Below are 24578 nucleotides of genomic sequence, written 5' to 3'. Positions count from 1 at the left end.
GCAGAGGCAAGTTTCAAACAATCTGTGGATGATAAAAATGCTTCAGATAATTGGGTCGTGGATGGTGGAGCAGCCTCGAACTGAGAATGTGGACTCGTCCTTAAAAGCAAGAGCTGGGCTTCCCTGGTGGCGCAGTGGTTGAGAGTCCGCCTGCCGATGCAGGGGACACGGGTTCGTGCCCCGGTCCGGGAAGATCCCACATGCCGCGGAGCTGCTAGGCCTGTGAGCCTGGCCGCTGAGCCTGTGCGTCTGGAGCCTGTGCTCTGCAATGGGAGAGGCCACAACAGTGAGAGGTCCGCGTACGGCAAAAAAAAATAAAAAATAAAAAAAAGCAAGAGCTGTAAGCTGCCTATGAAAGTGTGGTATTACCCAGGGGATAAAACAAGGCAGGGTTATCAAAGACGCCTTCCTTGCCTGTGATTATATATAATGCACAGATAAAAGCAATCTGAGAGACCTGAATAGTAAAGGTAATTAAGTTAAACAAAAATGCAGAGCTAAAACTGAACTCTAGGAGCTAGGAGCCACAGAAGCAACTTGTAAGTGAAAAGCCCTATTAAGGTAATGGCTCAGACTGGAGACTGCAATGAGCAGTGTGTAAAGTGCTACAAGGCACACCTCCAGAAGCACATGAAAGGCACATCTGCTCACTAATAAACACCAACGAAGTCCGGCGTCCGTGGAGTGACCGTCTTCATTTTTAGACAGTTGGTGCGTTTAAGTGTAATAATGTCCCACAGCTGGAGGCCACAATCGCTTCTTCAACTGCCTAAAGATAATATTTTCTAATCTTAAAGAGAATCACTTTAGATAAAAAATCAGTTGTGCCTTTTGACAGAAGGAGAATAAAAAATGCCGGATTTAGCGCTGGATAATTATGGGGTGCACTAAATGCTGGCACACCCACTATGCTGCAAAGAAAAAACAGCAGAAGGAACAAGAAGGCGGTGGTACGCTGTGTGTGTGAAGTCTGGGAGCGAAGGAGAGCACAGCTGTCTCCCTAAAGGGATGTGACCAGCCTGGCCATGGGGGCTCAGGCTGGACAGTGAGGGGCAAGACGCCACAGCCCACAGGCCAAGTCACACCAGCCACCTGTTTCGGGAGAGACCGTGAGCTAAGATGGTTTTCACACTTTTAAAGGGGGAAAAAAAAAATCAAAAGATTATTTCATGACATAATAAACGACATGCTACTATGACGTCAGCGTCCACACATAAAGTTTTCCTGGAACACAGCCAAGCCCGTTCATTTATGAACTGTCTGTAGCGGGTTTCGTCACAGAGACCTTATCAGCCCATGAAGTCTGAAATATTTATTCTCTGCTCCTTGACAAAGTGTGCCAGCCCCTGATCTAGATTCAAAGGTTTGCCTTTTGGTTCCCTACTGTGTACTATCAGAGAAAATGGATAGGAAGGGACTACTGACGGAATTATTCTCAAGGACCTTCCATATTCCCTTCATTTGTGCCCATGTCGGGGGCAAGTCCCCTTATTCATTCCAAGTTGAACCTCTTTGCCTAAGTTTTAAATATTTTAACCATACAATCAGTTTTAGCTCGTACTCTCAATTAAAGATAAGTGTCCAATTACCCTAAACCTCAAATATATATTGTTTTAGTTTAGAAAAAGAACTAAAAAGCCAGTAAGACAATGTTTTGTTATACTGAAGCTCTTAAAAATTGATGTGTCAATAAATTATTTCATCAGGATTTAATACATTAATGAAGAGAAATCAGTAATTTTGGTGCATCGTAAGACAACTATATTCTCGTTGCCATTTAGACAGAAGCCAGAGTTTGATTTTCAAATAAATTAGCAAATAATTTTTTTAAAAGGGAAAAACAGAAAGAGTAAGAAATATCAATGAATTAAAAGGCAAACGGACCAAAAGGAAAATGATGAATTTTTCCAATTATGCTCAACAAATGTTGTTTCTCTTTCTTTGACCCAAATATTCCACTTTAAAGAAGAAAATAAATATAAAATTAAATTATGTTTCCTCATCTCCATGAATGGCACCTCCTCAATCTACCCTGATGCTCAAATAGGAAACCTGGGCTCTGATGCACAAAGCCTCCACATCACTCATCAAATCCACCGACGTCTCCTCCTTCCCCCACCAGCAGGGTCCCAGGTCCCACCGGTCACCAGCTCCTCCAGACAACTGTCACACCTCCCATCTACGCCCTCCACTTATACTCGGGCTTTCCTCCAATCCACTCTTCACACAGCAGTCGGGAGAAAAAAAAGACAAAAGAACCCCAAAACTTTCCAAAATGCCCTGATCCACGCGGCTCCCTTGATGAAAACTCATCAATGGTTTCCCACTTCACTTGGGGAGAAGCCCATCCCCACAAGATGGCTACAAGGCCACGTGGCCCTCCAGCCTCACCATCGCCCCCAGCCACGCTGGCTGTCCCCACCCCGACCCCAGAGCTCCTCTGTCCCCTCCAGGCCCTGGCACACGCTGTCCCCTCTGCCTGCCAAGCCCTCCACTCGGCTACCTTTCGGTCCTCCCAAAGGTCTCGGCTTCCACAGCGCCCCACCTAAACGAAGTCCCCTCGGAGTCCCCGAGCTCTTCCTGCACACCCACCCCAACTTACCGTCACTGACTCCTCGTCTTCAGTCTGCCTCCTGGACCCCTGCCTTTGTGACGTTAGCCTGGTTCCCTGTACACACCCAGCACTTATCATGGTGGCTCACCTGGAGTCGCTGCTCAGAACTGTTTATGAGGGAAGCAGGGAGAACTGCAGCCCAGGAGTCACTTCCTGAGGCTCCACCACGGCACACACGGCAGCAGGCTCCACGGGTGCTCTGCTTCCTCACCTGCCTTTCAACACTGAACCCCGGACCCGGACCCCCCGCCTGCCTACAGACAATGGTCACCTCCTCAGCCACCAAGCCAATAAAGCATGCCTTCAGGGCTCAGCTCCTGGGCCTCCGAGACCGTCGGGAGGTCACACCTAAACCCCCGCCCCAGGTTCTCCTAAGGCCACCCCTCGAAGGCTGACATTCTATTTCCGGTCCACTGATCCACTTCTACCTGCTCTTACACATTCGAGGTTCTGGCTGCCACCTGCGGCCGGCCGAGTCTTCCCGATTTACAATCTATCCAAGCACGCGGTGGAGAGCGCCACCTAGTGGGCCTATGGACCGCCACGGCCAAAACTGAAGCTTCATCCCCAACAGGCTCCTCTCCCCGTCCACAGCCATCCTGCCTCTCAGGCTGGGAACCCTGAGACATCTTCCCGATCTGTCCCTGACTTCCCCATAAGACAGGCCCTCGTCAACTCTGCTTTCAGGCCTCCCGCACCCTCTCCTGTCCCCTTCGAGGCCTTCCCCGCAGCCGTGGCACCACAGTGTCTCACTGAAGACAAAAATCTAACCACGTTACCTCCGTGCTCACACCGTTCACCGGCCCCTTGACTTTTCTCCCTGGTGGAGAAAATCCCCGTCTTCCAACAGGGAGTGAGGAGCCCCTCTGACATCTGCCCCCTTCATCCACCCAGCACTTTACACTCCAGCAACACCAAGTGCTATGCCCCCATCTGCACCGCGCTGCTCTGAGAGGCCTCTCTCCACGCAGACCCTGCTCACCAATCCCCACCCCGTTAAGTTACTGTTTACTGAGCACCTATTGCCAAGGAGGGATAGCAGCCTCCCCATTCTATAGGTGACACACGGATAAGAGAAAGACCCAAACTCTGACTCCAAGGCCAGGGTTCTCTGCACTAGGCACTGTCACTACTTGGTAAAACTACAGGAATTCAACCACAGGATATCCCCTCACAACTCACAATAAGTACAAAGTGGGAAGAACTGTGACAACGACCCGAAGCATCTTACAGCAAACGTTCTTAACCAACTACATTATCTTCCAGTGAAGCCAAGGCAGGCCTCACAGATGTGAAGTCAGGCGTAACAGATCTTCTCCTAACTTGAACCCATTTTAACTTTGGAGTAAGAGGACTTTCTTGAAGCAGCTAACAGTTAAGCACCTTCAGTTTATAACACTTAGCTCTGATCTTTCTAAAGAAGCCAGCCTGAGTTTCTCCATAGGTGTCTGAGACTGGATGTGGACCCTTGGCAGAAACGCACGGTCAGATAGAAGGTGGTCTTGTCCTCCGCTGGCCGCCAACGTAAGCACCAGCGCTTCCAGGCCCCGCACGCCCGCCTTACCCTGTGGCGATGATGTCAGCCAGCTGAGGCGTGTTGGGTGCGATTTTGATTGAGACGGTTTCAAAGTAGAGGTGCTCCTTCTGGGCGTGGATGGTGTACGTCCCGGTTGTTATGTTCTCCAGACGGAACGAGCCATCGGCTTTTGTTTTGACTGTAAAACAAAAACAGGCCAACAAAGGATGAGACAAAAACAACTGTGTAGCCCTCATCTACACAGGGATACTCGAGACCAAAAGCTGGCATGTTTTCATAGAGTCGTTAAGATTTTCTTTCCTTTCCATTCCTCTCTGTGAGCAAAACCCAGCCCAGACAAACAGGCCAGGGCCCAACGTGTCTGCCCACCTTTGATCTGGTTGTTCAGGGTGACCACCGCATCTGGGACACCCTCTCCTTCAGGTCCGTTCAAGACCCTCCCAGTGACAGAGAATCCCATGACGTGGAACACAGGCTAGAAGATGAAGAACAGGGAGGACGCTGTCATGTGCTTGAGCTGCAGAAGCCCCCCTCATGCCCCTCACGCCACCACTCAGCACCCCTGCCTACGCTGCCTTCTCCTGGTGCCCCATGCCAGCCAGCTCCCTCCCAGCTCACCCACCCGCAGCCCCTTCCCACATCTTGTCTTCCGCTTGGTTTATGTGTCTGGGTCCTCCTCACTTGTGAGGGCCAGGGCTTGGCTCTCTGCACTCAGCTGGGCTCCAGCCACCCTGATCTTGGGTTCCTGCATGCTTTCCCCACGAGGGGCTTTCACACCAGCTGCTCCCTCAGCCTGGATCTCCTCCCACACCTGCAGAGGACTGGGGAGAGGCCGCCCCTTCTCGTCCTTCAGGTTTAGCTCAAACTGTCACCACCTCTGAGATGCTCTAACTACCCTTTCTCAGGAGCCCCTGCCTCACGCCCCAGCCAGTTACTGTCCATCACACTAACCTACTTTCTAGGCTTCAGCAAAAACCTCCCCAATATCTGGTATGTCCTTGTTTGATTTCTTCTAGTTTGTCTACCTCCCACTAGAATGTGAGCTTCATGAAGATAGGGACCTGTTCTGACTCAGTCACCTGCTACACAGTAGGCACTCAATAAATGACTCCTGAATGAAGGGATGGATGCATGCATGCACACATATATGCAAGAGCATTTGAGCTCTAAGAAAATAAAATGGCTTCCTCTTTAGTCAGGTAGCTCTTCTCCTTTTTTTTTTGTGGTACACAGGCCTCTCACCGCTGTAGCCTCTCCCGCTGCGGAGCACAGGCTCCGGATGCGCAGGCTCAGCGGCCATGGCTCACAGGCCCAGCCGCTCTGCGGCATGTGGGATCCTCCCGGACCGGGGCACGAACCCGTGTCCCCTGCATCGGCAGGCGGACTCTCAACCACTGCGCCACCAGGGAAGCCCAGGTAGCTCTTCTTCATCCTTCTAAAAAGGCGTGGTTAACCCACCTATTAAATTATATATTCACTCAACAATCACTTTTATTAGGCACCTACCACGTACCTGGCACTAAATCACGTGTTAGGAATACAGTAAGGAATAAGACTCAACGGTCCCGACCTCATACAGCTTACAAGCCACTCCCTGAAATTCCATTCATGTCTGTTTAAAACCTTGCATTTGGTTGTGATCTGGGAAATGTCTTTCCCCACTCACCTGCCCCCATCCTTCTGTGCAAGCCCCTTGAAGCACGAAGGACTTGACCTTCACCCTTCCATCCCCCCTCCAGGGCACAGCGCTACAGTCAAATGCTTTACTGAATCTTAAAAGGCAGAGTGAGAACCCCACTGAGAATGTGACCTAAAAGCTAGCTCCCACCAGTTTAAGCTACTTTAACACAGTACTTTCTAATGTAACATTAAAATAAAACGATTAAATTTAATTTTTTCAATAACTGTAACACTGGGTGGTCCACTTATGAAAGACTGCTGTTTTCTTTGGGGATCTGCTCTATCTAGCAAATTTTCTACAGTAACCATTTTCTACGTCTGTAATTAAAGATAGAACTATGATGAAAAACACATTTACCATCTATTTTAGGGCCTGTATCACCCCATCCATCACCCCACCTGTCATTCCACTGCGGGCTCTATCAGCTCTCACCTATTCAACTGGTCCCTCACTTCCACCTTGCCCCCTGCAGACTCTTCTCAACATGGCAGCTGGAGGGGACACACCTCTTCTTCTGCTCAGAACCTTTCAGTGGTGCCAACTGTTACCCAGAATGGCCCACCAGGACCTGCACAACCTACCCGACCATCTCTCTGACACTCTCTCCTCTTCCTCCCTTCTTCACTTGCTCCATTCCAGCCACCCTGGCCTTTCTGGGGTTCCCTAAACCTTCTGGCCACACTCCTGCCTCAGGACCTTTGCACCTGCCATTCCCTGTCTTAAACACTCTTCCCACAGATGTAAGTACAGTTCGTTGCCTCTTCCCCTTCAGGTTGTTACTCAAAAGTCACCTTCACCCTAAGGCCTTCCCAAGAACAACCTATGAGACCTCAACCCTATCTTAACCTTGAAACTATATAATCTCCTTTCTTGCTTTATGTTTCTAAAGAACAAAGACTTTCTCATATACTTTCTTATTTACTTATTTGTAAGTATATTGTCTCTTTCTGCCATTAGAACATGAATTCCACAAAAACAGGAACTTTTGCCTCTTTGGGTCACTGCTATATGCCCAGCGCTAGAATAGTACCTAAAATATATGTCATTGACACTTGGTAAATATATTTCATTGAATGAAGTAGATGTAAATAGGGCTCTGATTCTCTAAGATAAAGACATTATGTGAGAGAGGTGAAGGATCTAGTGGATCCCAGAATGAAGTGGAAGAGAGTACAACATTCTGTTTTTTCCAACAGTACTTCTAGATAAACTGATTTTTTTTTTAACACATTTGCAACACCTGTGCCCAGGGATGGGAACTCCAACAGAGAGGCCTTACCTCAATTTTCAGGCTGTCATGTTCCACTGTAAAGTCAAGTCTAGAAGGAGCAACGTCAAAGGTAATCCTCTCCCCTCTATAGAATGGAATCTGGAAGAAAAAGTCGGTTAATTACCAAGAGCCAATAACATGATTCAACCATCAATATTAACACTCAATCCAGCAGCCCACAAATAACTAGGGGTTCAAAGCAGGCAAAGAGACACTATTAATCATAACTGTTTCAGATTTGTGCAAGAGAAAGACTTGCACTATTCCCAGCTGTTACTGAGGGGACAGTTACATCTTCAGTAACTGCTAAATAAAATGTTTATGGAACTGCAGGCCAACCATTCAGTCCTTTGATATCCAAATGGCACTGACTTTTCCCGTTGATATGTGTCCCAAACATAAACAGAACGGAAGTCGGCTTCACTCACCACAGTATAGCCTCCACTCGGCAACGAAGAGAAGGAGAAGGAGCCGTCTTCTTTGGAGACCGTGTGGCACAAATACACCAGACTCTCGTCTTGGGGTTGGAATCCAGGCACTGGGGAGATGTTGCAGCCCAGGACATCCTAGGCCAGGAGAAAAAACTCAAAATGACTTCCTTTTCCACTTACATGTTCTGATTATTATCAAATAATCATGCTTTAAAAATACTTGTAGGGGCTTCCCTGGTGGCCCAGTGGTTGAGAATCTGTCTGCCAATGCAGGTGACACGGGTTTGAGCCCTGGTCTGGGAAGATCCCACATGCCACGGAGCAACTGGGCCCGTGAGCCACAATTACTGAGCCTGCGCATCTGGAGCCTGTGCTCTGCAACAAGAGAGGCCGCGATAGTGAGAGGCCCGCGCATCGCGATGAAGAGTGGCCCCCACTTGCCACAACTAGAGAAAGCCCTCGCACAGAAACGAAGACCCAACACAGCCATAAATAAATAAATTAATTAAAAAAATACTTGTATAAGTTTTATTTCACAAAATATATGTTTCTGAAACCTAGGACAGAGCAGAGGACATAGTAGATTATAAAATCTTTACATTCAAGTTTGAAAAGTTAAAAATGGTCACCATCCTCCAGGTAAGAAACCGGAGTGGCCCAAGTTCACACAGCTGGTCAGCGGCAGAGCTGGGATTTGTCTGAACTTGGGTCTGTTTGATTTCAAAGCCAGTGCACTTTCCACTGAATTCCACTGCCTCCCAGTGCAGACATTCAATTTCTTGTGAGTCAACAGAGAAACACAAGGTTCTTAAATGCTGAAACTATAAATCAACCTTGACCTGCATTTTATTTTTTATTTAATTTTTTTTAAATTGAAGTATAGTTGGTTTACAATGTTGAGTTAGTTTCTGGTGTACAGCAAAGTGATTCAGTTACACATATATATATTCTTTTTCAGATTCTTTCACCATTATAGCTTATTACAAGATATTGAATATAGTGCCCTGTGCTACACAGTAGAACCTTGCTGTTTATCTATTTTATATGTAGTGGTGTGTTTATCTGTTAATCCCAAGCTCCTAATTTATCCCTCCCCACCTCCCGCTTTCCCCTTTGGTAACCGTACGTTTGTCTTCTAGTCTGAAACTGACCTGCATTTGAAACCGTGTATTCTTAGTCTGTGATCCCCCGTGCCCCCAGCCCTGCCCACAATCTCTCTTGTTCTTCACTCTTCTTTGCTTACCTCTTTGGTTACTAAAGAAGAGAAGAGAAGAAACTTCACCCCTTTCATGGGTTCCCCGTCACTGCGGACAGAGCCAGACACGTTGTAGCCAGCCACTATGAGGGGGCCCGCGGCATTGGCGTTGGAGGTCGTTACTCGTACAGTGGTGCTCGCCTACAAGAGAAGATGTCAACTTCCAAAAGAATAAACACAAAGCGTTTAACAACACGAGGACATGCTGACACTAAAATATTAACTGGGGGGAAGCAACATACAAAATTGCACGTGTAGTACCATAACAACTGTTTTTTAATTCGCAAAATGAAGTGAAGGGAACTGTGGCAAAATGGAGATGATGGTGATTTCGTCTAGATGGTAACAATTTACCTCTTTTACAGTTTTCCACCTTCCAGATTTTCCACTTCCGCTCCTTTATGCTCTTCTGTATGTTCCAATTTTTTTAATGAACATGCTTTATTTTTTTCCATGTTTAATGGTATGTATGTGTGTATTTTTAAGCTCTTTGTCAAAGTATAATTCACACGGGGAACACTGCACACAGTCTCAGCGTCCAGCACAGTGATTTTCCCAAACTCACCATGCATCCAACACCCAGACACAGAACAGAACCAGCACCCTAGAAGCTCCCCTCATGCTCATTTCCAGTCACTACTCCCCCAAAGGGCAGCCATTATCCTGACTTTTAACAGCCTGCTTTACTTTAAAACACAATTTTACATGAATAAACTCAAATTCCTTTATGTATAAAATTAACAGACAATGCAAACCTTAAAATGTATTCTATTTATAATGTGTAAGCTATGGAGTTTCAAATGAAACATTTTTCAATGTTGCCCAGAAGAGAAAAATCCTGAAAACAAAGTCATAAAAAGAATACAGACATATCTAGGTGTGAAACTATATCATCAATTATAAATGCGTAAAACTTACAAGGTAAAAACTGAAATATTGATGCTTCTTTAGCAAAAAAAGGAGACGCAGCCTCAAAACTAATATAAAAACTAAGCCTGTCAAAATGTTCTTTAAGTCTTAACTTCAATTTGTTTCTTCACGTTATTACAGAACCTCGCTTAGTATTTTTCTTCCTTTTTTGATCTTTTGTTATAAACTATTTCAGTCAAACAAAAAATAGATATAGGGATCTATACCAAAGAACACCTATATAAGTTCCAACCAGCTAAAGAATAAAAGAGAAGAAACACAATTCTAGACCCTTGCAGATGCCCACGTCCCCTTCCTCCCTCCCTCTACAAACATCAGTACCATAATGAATATACTGTTTGCCATTCCCACTCACGTCTTTACAATTTTCTACATGTGAATGTATCCGTAAGTGGTATTATCATAAGTGTTTTTAATGACTATATAAATGGTATCATATTTCCTTATCCTTCAGCAATTTGCCTTTTCCCTTCAACTTTATGCTTTTAAGCACAGTCATATTGATATGCATAGCTCTGGTTCATTCATTATTGCTGACATACAGAATTCTGCTGTGTGATGAAACCACAATCCATTCTCCTCTTAATGGACATTTAGGTTGTTTATAGTATTCTGTTACTACAAACAAAGCTGCAATAAACATTCTTATACATTCTCCTTGGGCACATGTACAAGAGTTTCTAAATTGTTAAGTATATTTATAGATTGCTATTACAGACTAAAAAAAGAACAATAAAATAATCTCATCGGGTCCTTCTGGTGTTGACTTGGCTTAAAATAGCTACAGTTAATAACAGACCAATTTCACAGCAGGATGACAATGTTGTTACCTAAAACTGAAACCAATATAAGCAACATCTGCTACATGGAGGGAGTTTTCCTGTATAAGTACCACCAAACTAATCAGCAGCACCATTGTTTTTTTCCATCGACTTCTAGAAGAACCATAAAATCATTTCATACCTAGAATTGAAAACCTCTACATTTGTCCCCAAACCAGCACACTGTTGGCATGGCCATCGGCATAACTGAAATAAATGCTCACCTCTTTCAATGGCCAGGTTGGATGAGTTGCAAGGATTTCATAATCTCCAGGAAGAACTTTAAAAAACGCAAACCTGAGAAGTACAAAATACCACTTCACTTTCTGCCAACAACTCGAGCACTTATAATTTTAGGACAACTACTGGAAGCATAAGAAAATAATGTTTGAGTTATCACGAACTTGCCCTTAGCCAGTTAAATGAGCATAAATGAAATTCAATCCTTCGCTGTACAAATCCTCATCAGACAACACTTATTGGGCACTGGCTGTGTGCAAGGAGAGGGGTTCGTGTGCTAATGGGAAGGAAGGCTCATGCTTCCCTTAACCCCAGAAATTTCTGGCCTAAAAACCAGTCCCTGTGGTTCAGCAAGGATCAGTCACAGAACATTCAAGTGTGTGTTGACAGAGTGAGAGGCATGAACAGGAGAGAAGGGAAGCATCCAAAGCAGAAGAAGTGGGAATGGACGAGAGGTGGATAAAGAACAGAGGACAGACCCAATAAGCTGAGACGGACGCTTACACAAGATGACACTAAGCATTAGGGGAGGGCAGGTGAAAATGAGCTTGACTCCTACCCCAGAGTTTATTAAGACCTGTTATCAGACACGAATAGAAGCCAATCTGGGTTCTTGCACAAAGCAACTGTGATGAAACCAGAAGCTGACAAAGATTATTCTAGCAGCTGTGAACACACCAAGACCAGAGTGGGATGAGCTGAGGATGGAAGCACCACTACCAGGATTCTGACACATTTAGCCCTTTAGATTTGCAAAGCATCAGACCATGAAAGGGCTAATTCCAGCAATATGAACTCCAAAAATTTCATGCAATTTCTTCTTCTGTGGTGGTATTTTATTACATCCAATGTTGCCTGTAATAACTGGATAGAGCTTGGAAATCAATTTGCTACAAAAGAGTTGACACTGCCACTGGATTTTGGCCTGGGTAAGATTCAGCCTCTACCTCACGTTCATAGCATCCCGGTTCTGCACGTTACTGTCAGTTTAGTTAGCGCACAGGAAAGAGATTTGGAAAGTGATTTGGAAAGTTCAAGTCACTTTTCCCAGCACGGTCAGCAGCAAATTACTGAAACTAGAAAAAATGCAAGTCCCACATTCAACCCCCTCCTCTGATCCTCTACAGATCAGGGGAGGGGGTTGGAGAGGCATCAATAAGTATTTTTCAAAACTGAAATATAATTTCAACAATCATCATTTAAAAATTGGATGATGTACTTGACAGACTCATTACAAACTTCTATTCTGCAGTTTAGTCATATTTGTGTATTGAAGTAGTCAGTGGTGATTTGCATGCTTCCAACATTATCAGGTGGAACTATTCTGATATTAATCTTGGCATATCTATTAACATTTACAACTCAACGATATAAATCCATTACATAAATGCTTTAAATATGACTCAGCAAGGTTAATTAAATAGTCATTAGTTCCAACTACAAAATGACTGTGATGTAATAGTGATAAAATGATTTTTTTTTTTTTGCGGTACGCGGGCCTCTCACTGCTGCAGCCTCTCCCGTCGCGGAGCACAGGCTCTGGACGCGCTCTGGACGCGCAGGCTCAGCAGCCATGGCTCACGGGCCCAGCCGCTCCGCGGCATGTGGGATCTTCCCGGACCAGGGTACGAACCCGTGTCCCCTGCATCGGCAGGCGGACTCTCAACCACTGCGCCACCAGGGAAGCCCGATAAAATGATTTTTAAAAATTGTAATTGAGCTAATCTGTATTGAGCTAAGTTCTTAAGCACATATTCTATGCCAGACAGCTTGAAACGATAATATCGTAATTTAATCTTCTCAATAACCTTAAGAGGTAGGTTCCATGATTATCCTCATTTATAAATGAGGAAACCAAGGCACAGAGGCGTTAAGTAACTTGCTCCGGGGCAGACAGCTAGCAAATGGGGGAACCAGGATTCAAACCCAGGCTGTGGGGCTCCAGAGCCAGTCCCAACCAGTAAATGAAGGGCTACCATGTGCCAGGCCCTGCAGCAGGTGCTTTATTTATCTCATATTTAATCATTGCATCAACGCTAGATGTAATGGGTCAAATGACTTCCATTTTACAGATGAGGAACTTGAGGCCCTGAGGGGCAGGAACCCGACTGAAGTTAAGAGGCCGAAACAGGATTTGAACGCAGGTCTCCCTAAATCCAAAGCTCCCCCCACATCAGGGCCCGGCTCTAGCCTCGGGGCAGGGCGTAACATGCATGACTCACTTTCCGCCAGGCTGTGTGACTGTGGACTGGATCTTTGCTTCTGTGCCTGTGTTTCTCAGAGACACCTGAACTCCTGCGGGCCCCAGGGGCTGCCCTTTGCTGAGAACCTGCCGTGGAGACGGAGGAGTTAGGAGCCACCCAGCAGCAACGTCCTCCTCCCAGCCGCACGGTCCATCCTGCTCCCCACACGAAGCCCATGACCTTCTTTGGGTCAAGTTTCCTTGGAAAAGATGGTAGAGATTGTGGATACCCTTCCCAGGGAGGCTTGGGGACAGGGAGAGGGAACAGCAACAGTAAAATGACACTTTGTTTCATTGGCTCTAAGACACCTTCAATTAAAGATGCACAATTATTTTACAAACCACTGCAAAAGAATAAATACCCAGGGTCCCCATCTCTAACAAGAAACCCACACAAAAAGCCGAGACCAAAGGCCCTCACTCTCAGGGTCAAGGGAAAGGAGAATAAACCCACCATGAAGAAAAGGAAGGCAATAAATATGCACATCTCAGCCACGGTGCTGGGTGCAGGGAGGGGGAACTCTCCCCCGAGAACCTGTCCCTCTAAAAAGCCATCCTGGTATCTATACTCGGACAGGGGAGTGACCAGCAACCTAGACCCGGCCCCTAAAAACACCCTCTATGTTTTACATGCAATTTCATTGAGCTCCCAGGCCCTCTTGAAGCTTATCTGTGGGTCCCTTGTGGGCTCAAAGCCCCCAGTTTAAAAACATCTTGCTTTTTTAAAGGTAAGAGAAGACCCAGTATGTACCACAGAGCAAATGTGACAAATGCCAAACCTTTCCATTCACGGAGAAGCCCGTGAACACGAAGTTGACGTCCCCGCCCTTCGTGCAGATGTCGCTCACACCATCCACGTAGAGCTCCACGGTGGTTGGCTCTGCCCAATGACAGGGGGAGGGGGGAACAGGGTACAGGACACAAGAGCAAGCTGAGTTCTGCGACAGGATGAAACTGTCTGCGTAAAACACATTGAACTGTTTAACTGTATGCACTTTTGAGCCACTTACATGGCTTGAAATCCGAAGGCACAAGGAGGTACACAGGGAAAAGTCTCCTTCCCACCCCTACATCCTGACACCCACTCCCCCACCCCAAAGGGAACCAGAGTTTACGGTGTAATATACTTTTGTAACAGTCTTGCAGCTGAGCTGTATCTCAGAGTCCCATGGAAAATCCAGTGAGTGCCAAAGAGTTTTATTACTGAACGCCCACCAGAGACCAGGCACTGAGCTAAGTACACTTAATCCTGACAACTATCTTAGAGGTAGGTAGTAACATCTGCAGCCGATTGAGGTGTAAAGTGGGGCACAGGAAGGTTAAAGAATCTCCTAAAATCACAGAGCTTGTGAGGGACAGAGCCCAAATTCAACCCCAAAAGTCTGGCTCCGCATCTGTCTCCTGACCAAGTACAGGAGTTCGGCCACATTATACCAGGACTGTAAACTCCAATGTCCATAGTAACCCGGTGGATTAGAAGTCAGCAGACTGGCCAGGTGCGGACTGCAGCAAATGGAAAAAGGGGGACAGCTTCTACCAACTACTGCCACGTGACCCAGCGCTGCCCAAGCTTCCACCTTCTCAAGAACAACTGGAAATCTGGATTTTATGTGCCGTGTCCTGATTTTTCAATATTAGCAACTAAGTCAAATTTAAAAAAAAACTGAAGAGTTCATTATAATAGGGGTTAAAGTTGAGTTTTTAAAAGGTTCGGAAGACTGTGAAGTGAGAAGCAGAGGAAAAACTGAACCAGTCAAGAGAATTTCTGGTAAAATGAAGAATGACGCACATACACAGGGGAAAGCACCAGTGAAAAATGGACAAAACCTTGAACAGGCAGCTCACAAAAAGACGATATCCAAATGGCCAGGAAACATATGAAAAAGTGCTCAATCTCATGGACCATCAGGAAATGCAAATCAAAAGCACAGTGCGAGGCCACCACTCCACCACCAGGACAGCTAAGATGAAAGAGACTGACAGCCAGAGGATGTGGAGGTCTGAACTCTTACACACGGCTGGTAGAGCAAAGTTCTGCGACATCAACCTTGGCTGTCCGGCAATCTCTACTAGGGCTGAACATGTAAAAAGTCTATCGCCCAGCAATTCCACCCGGGTATATACTCAACAGAAATGTAGACATGTGTGCACCACAAGATATGTACAAGGATGTTCGCAGGAGCACTGCTCCTAGTGGCCAAAACTGGGGCGCAACCCAAATGTCCACCAACAGTAGAGGGGGTAAATCATTTGATATTCACACAGCAGTAGAATGAACTAATATACTAACACATAACAACACATAATAAGGACGAATTCTGTGAAAATTGTCAAGAGAGAGAAACCAGGCACAAATATGTACCCTGTGCGATTCTATTTACATGAAGTTCAAAACAGACAAAATAATCTATAATTTTAGGTCGGGCGGCGCGATTAGCAAGTGCCTGGGATGGGGCACTTCTGGGTGCTGGTCAGGTTCTGTCTTGTCATCTAAGTGGTGGTTACGTGAGTGTGTTCGTTTTGTGAAAATTCATCGCCTGATATCCCTGTGATGAGTACAATTTTCGGAAAGTATGCTATAATTTAATTTAAAAACTTATTAAAGAAAAAGAACTGACAAGAAGGGAGGGGATTCAAACAAAACACTCGTGCAAACCACCGATCTGTGACCTCTCTGGCCTATTTGTCGTCTCTCTGGCCGTGGGTTGGCTTTGACTCCCCTCCACTTTTCTGGACCGCACCAGCCAGGCACTCCCGGCCGTGAACTGAGAAAGAGCTTGTCGCCCAGATGCGAGTTGGCTGTCGCTGCCACTGTGACAGCAGGGACTCAGTTCTTCCCCCTCTAACTCACAGGCAGGCCTGGTAGGAACAACTGGGCCCTCCACGTCTCCCCACAAGCTACAGAACTGGGGTCACACACCCTCTACCGAAACGTCAAGGCTCTGCTCTCCAAAAACACCAGCCACGTCACAGCAGGACCCCTTCTTCTGATCCAGCCCACTCCAACTCCTCTGACTTTGCTAAAAGACAGTCACCTCAGGAAAGTCTGGAGCTTTTGTTTGTATGTGTGCGGAAAGACTGCTTTTAAGTGTTTACTAATTAATTGCCAATTATGTGCCAGCGATTCTGAACACATAACTACACTGGTCCATTAATCCTCCAGTAGCCTGTGAGGCGGGTACTACTACTCTCCTGACCCCTAGTGAGAAGACGGACGCCAACCCAGCGGAAGTAACTCGTCCAAGGTCGTCACAGAGCTGGTAAGGCCCAAGGTTGTCAGATCTTCTGATCTCTTAAGAGAAGTAAATCTGGATTTTTATGTCAAGTCTCACAATGTTTAATGTTGCCATTAATTCACTGAAAAAAATTTTTTTAAAACACTGAGGGGAAAAAAAAAAAAACAACAAAAAACAAAACAAAACACTGAGGGGGCTAAGAAAGAAGCTGTCCTGGAAGAGGAACCAAGTCCCCACTCCTGACCTCTATATTCATCAAGTTCTACTGACACTTAATGAACGAAGCTGCTAAGGTGGAGTTTTCTGAGGGGTACAAGAAAAGATGCCAACTGTAAGAAACGTGACAGAAAATCTTAAAGCAGGTCTAAAGTAAATCCAATCTACTCTAAAGTAATAGGGGCAAGGCGGTTAAAAAAAAACACAAAAAAACCCTCTTCCACACTAGAAAGGAATCCTTAATATTTTAACAATCTATGCGTTCTGTCAATTTAAATTAATATTCAGCATATAACCTAATCCTTTACAGAGTATACCTGGTTATTTGTTAACTTACCAAAACTCCACCCTAGAGGAGGCTCAATCTTCAGAATGAAATCTCCCTACAAGGAGAAAAAAAAAAATCACTGCAAAGGACTAAGAACTGATGACTATTCAACTAGTTTAATTTAGTTCAGTGCTAGCCTATTATCTAGAATTTTCACACCTGAAATGGAATTCCAATCATAAACTTTGTACTTGTAAATGGTAGTGAGCTCTTGATTCCCTTCATGTGCTGCAATCTCAACCCCCGAATCTCCCATTTAACCCATCAAAGAGTTACAAAGACTCTGTATTCAGTGCTCTTGGTCTTCTGATTACATTCTATTAATCCAGTCTCCTGTTAACCCCTCATATGACTAAGGTTGCCAGTGTCAGCCAGATCTTCAGGAACTAAAGTCATTTCTTAAAACTAGATTTTACATACACCCTTGAGTGAAGGGTTCCTTGAGAATGTTTTAACAGTTTAAAAAGAAAAACAAAAACAGATTTCAAGACCCAACTAGTCTACCTCTAGAAATCAATCTTATGTATTGTGCATAAAGATGTAAGTTCAAGAATATTTATTGCTGTGTGGTTAGTAATAATTTTAAAAACTGGGAAAAAGCCTCTGTGTCTATAGAGAAATTGGGAATAAATTAGTTTGGCCTGCCTCTGACATGCGTGCAGCCGTTAAAAGGAAGGTCCAGGGCTTCCCTGGTGGCGCAGTGGCTGAGAGTCTGCCTGCCAATGCCAGGGACATGGGTTCGTGCCCCCGTCTGGAAAGATCCCACATGCCGCGGAGCAGCTGGGCCCGTGAGCCATGGCCGCTGAGCCTGCGCGTCCGGAGCCTGTGCTCCTCAATGGGAGAGGCCACAACAGTGAGGGGCCTGCGTACTGCAAAAAAAAAGGAAGGTCCATACATGCTGATGTCCAAAGTGTGCCAAAACATCACCACAGGGAAAAAAAAATCACATTGCAGAACAATGCCTAGTGTTTGAGTCCATTTGTATTTTTTTTTAATCAAAAGCAAAACTACACAGTATATTAACTACTTTTGCAACTTCCTGTGAATCTATGTTTCCAAATAAAAAGTTGAAATGTGGGGAGAATGAGGGGTGGGAGAATGGGTATGCATGGATACCCATATATGTGCACATGTGTTTGTGTATCTGCATATATGTCCATGCATGTATATTCGTGGATATCTGTATAACTCTAAATACAGAGAAAGCCATCTGCTAGGATACACACTGAAACTTTTATCAGAGGTTATCACTACAGAGGGAGGGGGTTTTGAGGGATAAAAGATAAAATTTACTTCATATACTTCTAAACACCTTGATTTTTTTCACAAAGCTCATGAATTCACATATTACTTATATAATTCTTTTTAACAATATTTTAAGCTGCTTGCAAGTAAAGGGTTCTATTAGATCAGGGTTTCTCAGCCTTGGCACTGGTGACATTTGGTCTGTCCCGTATAGCATGGCAGGATGTTTAGCTCCATTCCTGGCCTCCACTGACGAGATAACTGCACCACTCTCCCTCCCTTACGGTTGTAAGGGCCAAAAATGTCTCCAGACGTTGCCAAATGTCCCTGGAGACATTGAGAATCACTGCATTCAATCAAACCAGTTCATAAGCTTGGCCAGAATTTGGCCAGAATTACCATACTCCACTTACAACTTACAAAACATGAGTATTTGCACATGTAGGAAAGCCACTCTCCTAGTTAGCGCAGCCCTGTGGGTCACACTGACAACTTCCCATCATAAAAGACTAAAGTACTCTCCCCTCTTACCTTATCATACAAGGGGATCATAAAGTAACCATTGTTAGGGGCACAGTCTGTCTGGTATTTCAAAGTCCCATGCTTGGTGTACAACTTTATCTAGAAAGGAAGGAAAGAAAAGAGAAGTCATAATATCACTGTTGAGAATTAGCTACATATAATGCACCTGAATGCATTCAGTCAAACTGCATTTGCTGAGGACCCACCATATGAAGCTACTAACACTAGGCATTAGGACAGAGGGAAATAAGACAAGTATCCCCAAAATAATGTGATTTGATATTTTTCAGGTTAGAAACTATCTCCCAAAGTCATTTTTTTCAATGTTTTTCAGTTTATTTTAGTGTCTGTCTCTACGTTGTTTCTGGGTCTAAAACAAATTTTCAAAGTTTGCTGTTAGTAAGGGTCTTGTTAAAATGCAATTCCTGGGGCGGGTTGGATTGGAAGTTTGGGGCTAGCAGATGCAAGCTATTATATATAGAATGGATAAAAAACAGGTCCTACTGTATAGCACAGGGATCTATTTTCAATATCCTGTAATAAACCTTAATGGAAAAGAATATGAAAAAGAATATATATATATGTATAACTGAATCACTTTGTTGTACACCAGGAACTAAACACAACACTGTAAATCAACTATACTTCAATTTTTTGTAAAGTACCTTAAAAAAAATGCAATTTCTGAGCCCCACGTCTGTTTCTAAAATAGAAGGTCTGAGGTGAGGGCCAGGGATCTGTATTATTTACCCCAAAGAGTCCCAATGCTTGGAGTAACATCCATCTAGAAACTTTTAATGTTAATAATCTGTAACTATGATAACAGAATTGGGTCACACCAGCTAAGAAGATGTATAAAGCAGCAGACTCAGAACGCGCGCACTTAGGAAAGGAACACAGTGAAATTACGTACAGACTGCAAGCTCCCCGTGGGCGGTGACCACGGCTTACATTCCATGGCGCCTGGGTCAGTGTCTTATTTAGTGTAAGTATTCAATAAATACTCAAACTTGTTCACAGGCCATAAAGAAATTCAGATGCATGCACTGAAAGCAGGGACTGAAAATCCAGCTGTCCAGAGGGGCCATGGAAGTCCTATCAAGGGGCATTCACCTAAAGAGAGACAGATCGCTACTTAACCCAAGCCAAGTTTTGCAGCCCAAAGATCAGCTGGTTTTCCAGAGAAATCAGGAATGCAGTTTTTAATGTGAAATCTCCTGATTGTTAAAGAATTAGCAACCAATATAGTTTTTCTTTTTTAGGGATTTCTGTCTGCTCTGTTCACTGAACTGAATATCCCCACCAGACACAAGGCTTTTGCACATGCCGGGGCTCACTCAACAGTTACTGACTGAATGAATATGATGGAAAAACACCCAGAAGGGAAGAGAGCTGGAGAAGAGTGAAGGTAGTTTTACTGGGACACAGAAAACACAATCAAGAAATGATTGTGAAATATCTTACTTACATTTCTTTCATAAAGCACAGGTCAGGGTACAGAATGGCAATATACATTACACGTATGAAACACCTCATTTCACAATCGGAAATTAAGAAAGGATGAGTGTCTCAGACCACCTGGACAGGCAGCCCTAGGGCTCAGGGAACACATTTCATACCAGGTCACAAAACCTGCCCTCTGCTCTCAAGGTCACTATTAGTGTGTGGGGTGGGAGTGCCCCTTACTGCCTTCACTTCCCTCCTGGAGCCCCAGGAAACTACAAGTTGCAAAGCCTTTCCAGGCGGCTTCTGGAATGTCCTGTGCCCACAACCCAGGAGGTGGCATGGGCACCCAGAGATCCTAGGAGCCCTGCCACTGTCAGTGGGTAGATTCATTAAACGCCTGACTTCTTAAGACCAATCATCTTGAAGGTGACGATTGATTAACTTCTTCAGAAAATACATGATGCTGGGTTCTGCTGCCTCTCACCCAACACCATCTTACAGGAATAAAAATTGGGACTTGGAGCAAGGCCAGGTCAAAGAGCTAGTGGGATGGGAATCTACTTCCTACCCCTCCCCCAATCCTCAGTAACCTACTTTGTAGAACACAATGGTCCAACCCTTGCAGCCATCCAGCTACCAGCACAGAAGCAGCTCAATGTGCTTTCAGACAGACAGCCTTTGGGGTCTTAGTCCCCTCTCCCTTCTCTTTTTCAGCCACTTCCTTTTTTCTCTCTCAAATTCCCTTTTCTGCCCCATCATCAGTAACCTCCTGAAACAGAGGCCAGCCCTCCCTCCATCTGTCCTGCAAGTGACTTTCTATCCCTACCTCTATCTATCTCCCTTCTTCTCACAAGCTTTCTGGGTCATAATTCCACTAGGCTAATAATCATCTAACTGAACAGGGCTTTGCAACTTAATAAAAAGACTTCTGCACAAATCTCTAGCGTAATTCCAACAACTACCCAGTACAGGCAGCTGACAACTCTCCATTTTCAGAGGAAAAGGGGTCCCATGGGAGAAACCAGGGAAATTAAAAATACAGTTTCCCAGCCCCAGAGATGCCAAGAGAGATCTACTGGGTCAGGATCTCTGGGATGGGAATCCATGCTCTTTAAAAGCTCCCCAGGGTGGTTGGAGGAGCAGTGGATTAGAACTTTGCAGGGACTCTCTGTTGTGTGGGTAAGACTTGCTGTCTCTAGGTTCTGGAATATAGGTTTCAGAAATCTGAGTTTCAGGAAGTCTGGGTTCCTGGGAGTTTGAGCATCTGGGGTATCAGTCCTAAGGGGTCTGGGTCCTGCTGAGACTGGGTTTTAAGAGATCTGGGGCCTGGATTCTGCGGATCTGGAGTTCAGGTTTTGAAGAATCTGGGGTCTTGATTTGCAGGATCCTTAGTTTTGCGTGACCTAATAAAAGTTTTAGACCACCATCATCGTCACCAAAAATGTCCCTCACACCCATGTGCACATACCTTCGGGGCCCCGACCCCGCCCCCACTCCGTAGCTGACCCCAAGATAAGAACCCCCACTCCAGCGCGACTGGGGAGGAGATAGTGGAGACCCGCGGAGAGCGGCGCCTTTAAAAAGGAAAGGACTCCCAGAGTGGGGGGCTGGTGGCAACTGCCTGGTGTCAGAAGCGAGGCCACCGCGGCTCAGAGAGGTTGAGCGATTGGCCCGGGGTCACACAGCGAGCTCTGGGCCGCGGGGCGGGCGCTCACCTCGATGAGCGAGTAGTTGATCTCCACGTCCGACTTGACGAAGCCCCCGCAGCCCACCACGATGTCCTCGGAGCCGCGCGCCGGCCCCACGCCGCTCAGCAGCAGCATCACGGTGGCGACCACCACCACCGACCCCGGCGGCCCCACGCGCCGGCGCTCCCGCATGGCCCTGCCTCTGCTGCCAGACCCTCCGCAGGCCTCCAGGTCCCGCCCCTCAAACCGCACGCGGACCGCGGCTTCCTCCTCCGCTGGCGGCTGACAGCCCAGTCCCCGCCCCGACTCGGCCGCGCGTGCGCGATCCGGCCCCACGCCCACTCCCCCAGGCAAAAGAATTATGGCGCATGCTCAGCAACAAAACGAGACCATTTGTGCCCTCTGGAGGCCTGGAGGACTCCGCGCACCGTCTGGCAGGTGCAGTTGCAAGGTGTGTGCATACAGTCATAAACTACAAAGCTAAACCCTACTTTGGAATTCAGTAGCACTGAAACTGGAAAGGACGAGAGACTGTTGATCGAAGTATCCAACAACTTTCCCAAATCTTTTTGACGGTAAATTTCACAAGTATAATCTCAAACCCCTTTTAGGGATTTGTGTCAACTGATGTATTTTTCCGTGATAAATGATGAATTAGTTTTTTTTTTTAAAAGAAAAACATGTCATTTAAGTTCAGCATAATAGTTAAAAGGTATTTAAATTTTATTTAATCCCAGCTCTAATTACATTTGTATAGAAACAAACTTTGAGGGTTTTCCCCCAGTAAGCAAGAGATGCATGCAGTTTGATTTACTTTGAACTAGCTCCGTGAGACGATGCATGATTTGTCTGCAAATAAGTTCAAAAATCAGCACGTTATATTTTGTCCTAAGACTGAGTGTATAACATAGTGTAGATGAACTACAAGTCACCACATCAAAATAGACAAAAATTGCTTTTCTGACCTGATATTTGAAAGTCTTCCATTTTATTCCTGAAAACATCAAGTGCTTTACTTTGATAGTTTTTAATACTTTGTTTCTAAATGATGAGGTAAGAGAGAAGATTTCCCACTGAAATTTGCCATTGTGGCTAAAACTCAAGCAATATAATACAATTATGAATCACAATGATTTTAAACTACACAATTGTCAAAACCTTCACACTGGCTACAATGCAACGATACACCCACTGAGGATTTCAATCATGAGCGCATCAGATTTCTGCTTCTCACTCTGCATTCTCACTACAAATACAGTGAGATTCTCAACTGTTCAATTATAAAGAGAAACTATTTAAATAATGGTTTTATTTTCTGAGGTTCATTATTTATCATTACAATGGAAACAGATGCCCTTTACTGTCCCTAACATAAATCCCTGGTTTGTCTTAGCAAATTACCAGGCGGGTGAAAGCCATCGATTAGGAAATGCTGGCCTATGGAATCCTCTTATCTTACAGAATGGTAAACCAAGGCCCAGAGAGGGAAAGGGACTTATCTAGGGCTCGGCACACAGCCATGTGTTGTTCAGAGAGCTGGAAAGCAGGCTTTGGGATGCCCGAGTTCTGTTCTTGGCTCACCTACTGATTTCCTCTGTGTTCTTCCTGCCTTCCTAACCATTCTCCCTCAAACTTTCACCATTCCCCTCAAATTCATCTTCAGGTATACAAAGAAATAAAGCACTAGGACTGTGGCAATGCCAACTGCAGCGGGGGTTTCAGGGAGAGGGGGCTCAAGCCTCCCCATAATTTCCATCAGCCTCCACCAAAACCACCTCAAATAAACAGACGTGATCTGAATGTAAACAGCAGACCATCCACACTCAGCCTCAAGACAGATCCTTGAGTTTCTGCGTCCCTGCTCTTCCAGAACTCCCAGGCAGGAGGACAGCTGAAGGCATACTGCCTAGGCCCCAGGCCAGGGCTGGAGAAACTCAGAAAAGGAAAGGGGAAAAGGCCAGGGAACCCATGCTGTGGAAGCCCTGCCGGAGGCACAAAAAAGAAGACAAGAAGTAACAGGGCAGCATGGAGAGCGCAAAGGATTTGAATTCTTCACTCAAACTGAGCACCTGTGCTTGTCGGTCTGAAAAAGCTGAGTCTTCCCTTCCTATTTTGAAAGGAATACATGCTCATTGCAGAAGGAAAGAAAATAGAAAAGGGAATGCAAGGAAAAAGGAAAATTAGGATTCCCATGACCACTGCTTTAGAGCATTTCCATCTTTTCATCTATGCATATATGTTACATAGAGTCATCTCTCAAAAGAACTCGTGGCTGGGGACACACCTTGCTTTAAGACCCAGAGGAAGAAGGTAAATGACTTGACTTCCTTCCCCACTTTCCCCAATTTAAGCATATACTTCTTTCCTTTGGAAACATATCACAGGCTATTTTGTATTATAATCTCTTTTTTTCACTTAGCATTCAGCAACCATATTTCCGTATTAAATATATTTCTGCAATGGCGCTTTGAACCACAGCTTAGTAACCTAGGGATGAAATAATACTAGTAATGCTAATAAGAGCTAACTCCGCTTGCGCGTTTACTGTGTGCCTGGCACTGTGCTAGACGCTTTGTTAGTCATCTTAAAATCTTCCCCCCACCGTAGAGGCAGACAATGTCCATCCCACAGGTGAGGAGACTGCGGCTCTAACTAACCAGGCAGTGCCCCCATCCCCCGTGCCGGTTGTTGGACATGTGCACACCTGTTGGGTTCACTTATCAGGATAAATTCCTGGAATTGTTGGTCCACAGTATTCGGGAAGCTTGCGATGACATTTGTTCCAGGGAGAAGGGGGGTCATATGGGGATGCCGCTGCACTTTCTGGGGCTCCGGGAACCCCTCCCCCGCTGCCTGCTGGGGCCTCCCTTAGCGCC

General features: G+C 45.4%; 1 protein-coding gene across 1 annotated transcript in view; it reads right to left on the bottom strand.

Moving 5' to 3' along the window:
• The window catches only part of LOC132438034 (BOS complex subunit NOMO1), a 53585-nt gene extending 31624 nt beyond the window's left edge, over positions 1 to 21961 (bottom strand). Inside the window, exons 1-11 of the mRNA XM_060031813.1 lie at positions 21730 to 21961; positions 18578 to 18667; positions 16811 to 16856; positions 13801 to 13901; positions 13002 to 13108; positions 10764 to 10836; positions 8777 to 8929; positions 7531 to 7668; positions 7112 to 7201; positions 4521 to 4626; positions 4179 to 4329 (exon numbers count right to left, since the gene is read on the bottom strand). Of these exons, the coding sequence (XP_059887796.1) occupies positions 4179 to 4329; positions 4521 to 4626; positions 7112 to 7201; positions 7531 to 7668; positions 8777 to 8929; positions 10764 to 10836; positions 13002 to 13108; positions 13801 to 13901; positions 16811 to 16856; positions 18578 to 18667; positions 21730 to 21894 (1220 nt within the window). The 5' untranslated portion in view covers positions 21895 to 21961. The remainder of the gene's footprint in view (positions 1 to 4178; positions 4330 to 4520; positions 4627 to 7111; positions 7202 to 7530; positions 7669 to 8776; positions 8930 to 10763; positions 10837 to 13001; positions 13109 to 13800; positions 13902 to 16810; positions 16857 to 18577; positions 18668 to 21729) is intronic.
• Positions 21962 to 24578: the final 2617 nt, after the last annotated feature.

This window comes from Delphinus delphis, chromosome 15 (genome assembly GCF_949987515.2).
Source record: "Delphinus delphis chromosome 15, mDelDel1.2, whole genome shotgun sequence".
Taxonomy (NCBI): domain Eukaryota; kingdom Metazoa; phylum Chordata; class Mammalia; order Artiodactyla; family Delphinidae; genus Delphinus; species Delphinus delphis.
The sequence above is the reverse complement of the archived record's forward strand: the minus strand, read 5'-3'. Positions and strand labels throughout refer to the sequence as shown.